Below are 6,552 nucleotides of genomic sequence, written 5' to 3'. Positions count from 1 at the left end.
AAAAATATATTTCACGACCACTACATATCACCGCGAATATCGCGTTTTTCACAGAGTATTACGCCACTTCACATAAAACGGGTGAAAAACTCCAATGTTATAATTTTTAACTGTCAATTGTGCTCGTGAAAAATGGTATATAACGGCAAACTTCAATTCATATAGGCAACCTTAGATGTAACATGCTTGAATTCTCAAAGTCAAATTTGTTGGTAACACTGCATGTTAAGTTTTCAAACTCTTATGAGGAAAGGTGTAATCGTCGTTGACCCTCTTCTCAGGTCCCACCTTTCTTTGAGATGCACGCTACGCCTGATATGAGCGAACCAACATACACTGTGAGTGACAACTGAAGTTGCTGGGCAATCGCTGAATTCTCGTAGTTCCTGACACGAACACTCCCCAGCGGAATTCTCGATGAGAGTATTAACTGGAATGCTGAATACAAGGTGAGAGACATGCGGCATCACTATGGGAAAACATCCACATAGTTGTGACAGTATGAAATTTCTGATGAAAATTCGGGGGAATTCTCATTGGTTTCTGTACACTTCAACACAAATTTGTACATAAACTTGTATTATTAGTGAGGAAACTCCTCTGGAGCTCAGCTGAGGAAAGCAAATATATATTCCCACACTGCGTAAAGTACTTATGCGTAGTTCGTTTTTTCGACTTCTGGCGACCTAAGAAGATACCGCGTTCGAGATGACAACTATTTCGCATCTATGGATTTTACAGTGGAAGGCTCAAAACTCACGCTCGAAAGGCTCGTTTGCCCAACACAAGAAGAGGAAGGTCTTGCGAGGACTGAGGTCCGCGACATGCCCTTCGGAAAGACGTAGGTATCGGTTGAACTCAGCTGATAGTCTACGGAATCCGCAGGTCCTTCCCTGCCGCGTGGCCCGGGTTACCATCTCTTGAACGCATTAAGGAAGTTTCAGTGGAATTTCCTGATGGATTTTATTTCGAGGACGTCGAAGCTGCCACGAAATGGTTGGCAGTTGGCGCACTACAAAAGACTGATAAAACTGGTTTCATCGATGACGATTCTCTCATTGAGTCAGTCGCGGAAAAATTTGTCCGGAAATTTTGCATTGCTTTCCCCGCTGAGAAGAAGAAAAGAAGAGCTCAATCGAGAATGACTAAAGTTTACGACACCTTGAGAGGTATAAAGGAAGTGATCCCGAGGCCCAACTGGAGGAAAGTGGCCTCCTCAGTACGAAAATTATAACCTAACGTATCGGTCTTTTCTGCTGGCGCTCTCCTTATAATGATCATCTCTATCAATTCATTTACATGAACTGCTGCTTGTTGTTGTTGTGAAATGGTGTGCTACTTTTCGAGTTGCAGTTACTGTGACCTCAATGGGCTGTCAATAGTGCTGAGATCCGGGAAAATTTGCACATGCTCGACGACGTGTGATCGTGACAATCTGAAATTTTTGGAAGGTTCTGCTGAGTCTTTCCATTCGTACGAGCCTTTCGAAAGTCTTTCCATCCGAAAAGTGTCGCGACAGGGGCAGAAGAAATATTTGGAATAGAATTTCGCGAAGTGGAATTTTTCTTCACGAAGTGAGATGTGAAATATATTTCTCACTAGTGTATTCATAACACGTGAAACGAGTGAAACTCCAGTGCTATTATAACACTATGTTTTCACCAAAGACGGAACTGGAGAGAACGGGTGATCCCAATATGTGTGTGAAGACTCTGACACCGAAGAAGTCGCCTACTACGAGTAGGCGAGTCTGTCTACTTGGGCAGTCTTTCTCTGAAAAGGGGGGATCTAGTAGCGCTGGACCTTCATAGGGTCATAGCAGCTCATTTAGACTTTGTACTGGCTAGTTTTGTTATCGTCTCTCCTGCGATCGGAAGTGTATTGGTATGTACGGCGGTGATGAAGTTGACCATGGTGTTGATAACAGTAGTTCATTAAATGGATGATAACATGATAATGATTCATTAACATGTGATCAATGATCACAGGGGGTGGACTCCAACTCCTTGAGATGATTTCCTGCCCTCCTCCCAGAGCTCTACTGGCAGTGTTGGTGGCAGCGGGATCGACGCTGCACACAATTTAAGCAACTATCATGAGTTTTATACTAGGCGTAGATATGCAACTTCATTCAATGCAGTCCGGCGATGATATTGATGATGTTGAGTCGGACCATGAGGATGATACTTCAGTTGGAGATATTGTAGAGGATATCAGTGTGATAACCTCGTCGATGATGGTCACGTATTTGTAGTCTATTACTCCGATCTGGATTAAGCGGAATGCGATAAAATTGTCGTCAGGACAGTCTAATGGTTATGTCGTCTGCAGCACAAGCAGAAGGTCGTCGGTTCATTCCTTGCTCCTGTTCAAACCAATTCATCTTTTTCGTTTCAATAACAGTAGTCACCAGCAAGAGAGGAACTTGGTTGATGCCGCGGTCTGCAGAGACACTATTCCTCAACAGAATAATCATTCCGCACAAGTCGGCATCACTGACGAACACCACAGCCAAGCAAAACTTCAGAGCACTAAACACGTGACGGGAGAGCACAGCAAGATGTGAACGTCATCACTTTTGGAATGCAAGCTTCGAATTTGACAATCTAAGCCAGCACTGTATCTGAAAGTGAGTGATAGTTGGCGTGTTGTATAGACTTCTCTTTGCTGCTAAGATTAGATTTTACGTGTAAAACTCGAATCTGTGAGCGCTCTTGAAATTGAGGAGAAATCTATTGAAAACTCCGAGAATATTCGGATTTATGCACACCGAACATTCGGCAACTTCACAAATAGAAACAGCAGCGTGGGAATATATGCATATGGTCGGCTACATGTGTTGCCGAAAATAATATAATTCTGAGGAAAGAATTTTGGGAAATTTTCCTCGGTTTTCGTACACTTCTACCCAAAATTGTGTGAATTTTCATAATATGGTGAGGAAACTTACGAGCTCAGTTGAGGAAATCAAACAGGTATTCCAACACTGAGAAACAGGCTTTGGTTACACCGGAAGGCCTTGAAACCATTTTTGACAAAAATGATACAATCTTTTCGAGCTCCGGTGAGGATGACGGATCTCCATTTAATCACAACGTTGGGAAGCAAGGACGGCCATCAGCCTCAGCAGACTCGACATTCGAATCGGAGTTCTGGGTGTAGTGGGAGGGGCAAGAAGTTGGTAACATATTATCGTTGAGGGGGGATTACTAGGTGCGCGCCGACTTGACTTTAGCACTCGCCCTCACAATCTCGAAATACTATGACCCTCACAAATTCGTGTGATCGAATATACTCCGTACACACACGGCTTTGATGCAAAACGAAGTTATTCAAGATATACTTAACCCAGCTGCCAGTTTTGGAGGAATATATTTTCGCTTTCCTTAGCTGAGCTCAGGAGTCTATACAACTGTATATACGAATCCGGCTTTCGCCTCTGCGTTAGGACGACCTAGTTACAAACACAATATACACTTACCCGAACTAGCTACTGCAGCAGCTGAATACGCCTTTCCCACTGTTTCCTGTCTACCATCAAAACCTGCGAGTAGAGAAAAATTCAGAAATTCCACATACACAATATACGCACCATAAATGATTCTCTGTAGAACTCGCTCATGCGGCGACATCCACATATCATCATCGTCGTCATCGATAAGAGAATCTTCAGCCGGGCCGAACGGTTCAGCTGATGCGTGGCAGATTTCCTCCCAACTCCCTGTGCGACGAGTCCACTGCTGAAGGGCGCGCCTGCGAAAAAAAACTATTTCCTCACAACATCAACAAGAATATTCAATATTCAAGTAAAACTGGGAGAGGTAAATAGATGAAAATCAGCACTCTTAGAACGAGAACCCTACATCAACAAGCCGATCCAAGCCCGACATAATATTACCGATAATCGAACCCACAACCTTCACATAGTAATAGCAACGCTCTACCGTTACACCAAAACTCCCATGATTTCCACCGAAGCGACTACATTTCAGCTTTTAGCCACAATATACCAACACATTTATCAACACCGGATCAGCCCCCTTTGCTCACCTGTAATCACTCCACATACATTTGCTCTGGTTCTCGCAAATCTTCGGGGTGAGCTCCGTAACACTCCCATTACCATAAAAATCCAACAAGTTACCATCGACGTAGCCGCCGCGGTACTACCACACAAAGTTGGAAAACACCACAACTCATCGTGTTGCAACTCATGTCGATGCTCTTGTTTTAAAAGCGTCGGTTATTGTAGTGGAATATATGTTCGCTTCCCTCAGCTGAGCTCGGGAGTTTCCTCACTAATTTTAGGAGTTTACACACGAAAAACTATCCGAAAACCAACAAAAAATTCCCAAAATTTCCATTTTCTCACATTTTCACGCTGAGTTTTTTTCATAGTTTTTTCATTGCTAAATATATCCGAGAGAATGCATAAAATCAAAACACTGGAGTTTCACCACCCTAGTGATATAAAAAACACTGGTGAAAAATATATTTCACGACTACTGCATACCGCGATTTTCACGGTGAAAAATCGTAAGAAACGATGTAAAAAACTATTTTTTCGATTTTTTTTCATATCGGATCACAATATCATCCACGAAAATAACTAAAAATCATAAAAAAACACAATAAAAACGCCCTGTTAAAAAAATACAACATACTCTCGTGAAAATTCACGACTTCATCATTTCGAGACCCTCTCGTTCACTTCCATAACTCACTTTCTGCTCAGCACTCGGTTGCGTAGGTTTCCAAAATTTCATCTTCAACGAAGTTTCCGACGACCCGTCTTCCTCGTAAACCTGTGGAAAAATTCCCAATGTGATCAGCAAAATATCGAATTTTTTTCTGAAAATTTTCACAGCTCACACGAGTGAAACTCACTCATTGAAAACGTCATTTCCGAATAGTACAAAATATTCTTTTAATTTTTCGATTTCTTACTCACGTTTCCGACGAGCCATCTTCCTAGTAAACCTTCGGAAAAAATTTTCCAATATGATCTCACACGAGTAAAACTCATCCATCAAAAACGTCGTTTCCAATTTTTGCTAAAAAATAAGGAAAAAATCAGTGAAAAATTCTTAATATGATCAACAGCATATAGAAATTTTCTGGTCAGTTTTCCGCCTCAGACGAGTAAAACTTTTCATAAAAAACGTGATTTCCGATTAGTAAAAATTCTTTAATTTCTTATTTTCTATTCTCTGTTTGCTTACCATTTTTTATTTCGTAAAATATGATTTTTTCACTAGTGTTTTTCATATCACCAGTGTTGCAATACCTGTTTGATTCCCTCAACTGAGCTCGTAAGTTTCCTCACCATATTATGAAAATTCACACAATTTTGGGTGGAAGTGTACGAAAACCAACGAAAATTTCCCAAAATTTTTCCTCAGAATTTTATTATTTTCGGCAACACATGTAGCCGACCATATGCATATATTCTCACGCTGCATATCACTATGGTGGTGAAACTCCACTTCATAATACTACCTCGAAAACAAACATACTCCCAGCAGGAAGATCACTTTCAACTTTCCCTCCAATTTCCAGCATTTTCGCAATCGCCATCATCAATTCTCGATGATTCAAAAAAACACCAATTTTGAGTCTATCCCAATATTCTTCGACCGTCTGAGAAAAAAAAATTTTCCGTAAAAAAATTCACAAAAAAATTATTACCATTTCCCACGGTTGTTCCTCATCAGCATCAACGCTCATTTTCAATCCCAAAGGCCAATAAAATCTAAATTCGAAAATGTGAATTAAAGTTTTCAGTGTGGGAATATATATGTTTGCTTTCCTCAACTGAGCTTAGAAGTTCATAAACAAATTCGAGTAAAAAGTAGAAAAGTAGCTTACCAAAATTTCCTCAAAATTTCAATGTGCATATTTTACCGCACTGTCAGTTTCACGTAAAGTGGCGTAAAACTCGGTGAAAAACACGATATTCACTGGTGTTATTCATATCACTAGGGTGGTGAAACTCAGATATATTTTTTCGTAAAAATACACAAATTTTAGAAAAGCTCAAAATGGTCAGTGACAATGTGGAAATTTTGAGAAAATTTCGGAAAATTTTTCCATAAACTTCTACAATTAGTGAGAAAACTTCTGAGCTCAGCTGAGGAAAACAAACATATATTCCTATACCATGACTACATACCATTTCAGTGAACCAACAACGTGCGTTGATAACAATGTGAAATCTTTTTTTCTGAAATTTTTTCCCATGTAAAATTCTCTAATTAGAAACCTCCTGAGTTCAGGAAAGCAAACATATGTTCACACCAACCCTAGTAGTATAGGAAATTACCACGGAATTTTATTACCTCGATTTCGACAAATCATCTATCGTGGGCTTGCGTGCAAGACTGAGTAAAACTTCTGGCATCCTTCCCATCCAGTACGTCACCTACAACACGCTCATTCATACAGACTCTGTCACTAAAAATCAAAATGGAGAAAAGTAAATTCAATTGAATTTCGTGGCACGGGAAGAAAATATACCACAATTTCCATACAGACTCTGTCACTAAAAATACA

The 6,552-nt window shown here is 40.4% G+C and overlaps 2 protein-coding genes across 2 annotated transcripts in view; one reads left to right on the top strand and one right to left on the bottom strand.

The window, feature by feature from the left end:
* The window catches only part of Pmar_PMAR024172 (hypothetical protein), a gene marked incomplete at both ends in the record, with an annotated part of 921 nt that extends 568 nt beyond the window's left edge, over positions 1-353 (top strand). Inside the window, one exon of the mRNA XM_002777286.1 lies at positions 282-353. Within this exon, the coding sequence (XP_002777332.1) occupies positions 282-353 (72 nt within the window). The remainder of the gene's footprint in view (positions 1-281) is intronic.
* A 2,169-nt stretch (positions 354-2,522) lies between these two features.
* The window catches only part of Pmar_PMAR024171 (hypothetical protein), a gene marked incomplete at its 5' end in the record, with an annotated part of 5,094 nt that continues 1,064 nt past the window's right edge, over positions 2,523-6,552 (bottom strand). The window contains 8 exons of the mRNA XM_002777285.1: positions 2,523-2,623; positions 3,482-3,544; positions 3,593-3,753; positions 4,051-4,166; positions 4,725-4,805; positions 5,500-5,640; positions 5,689-5,752; positions 6,339-6,421. Coding sequence (XP_002777331.1) covers positions 2,607-2,623; positions 3,482-3,544; positions 3,593-3,753; positions 4,051-4,166; positions 4,725-4,805; positions 5,500-5,640; positions 5,689-5,752; positions 6,339-6,421 — 726 coding nt within the window. The 3' untranslated portion in view covers positions 2,523-2,606. The remainder of the gene's footprint in view (positions 2,624-3,481; positions 3,545-3,592; positions 3,754-4,050; positions 4,167-4,724; positions 4,806-5,499; positions 5,641-5,688; positions 5,753-6,338; positions 6,422-6,552) is intronic.

The sequence above is a fragment of the Perkinsus marinus genome, assembly GCF_000006405.1.
Source record: "Perkinsus marinus ATCC 50983 genomic scaffold scf_1104296952136, whole genome shotgun sequence".
Classification (NCBI taxonomy): domain Eukaryota; phylum Perkinsozoa; order Perkinsida; family Perkinsidae; genus Perkinsus; species Perkinsus marinus.
This window is presented reverse-complemented; position numbering and strand designations above follow the sequence as displayed.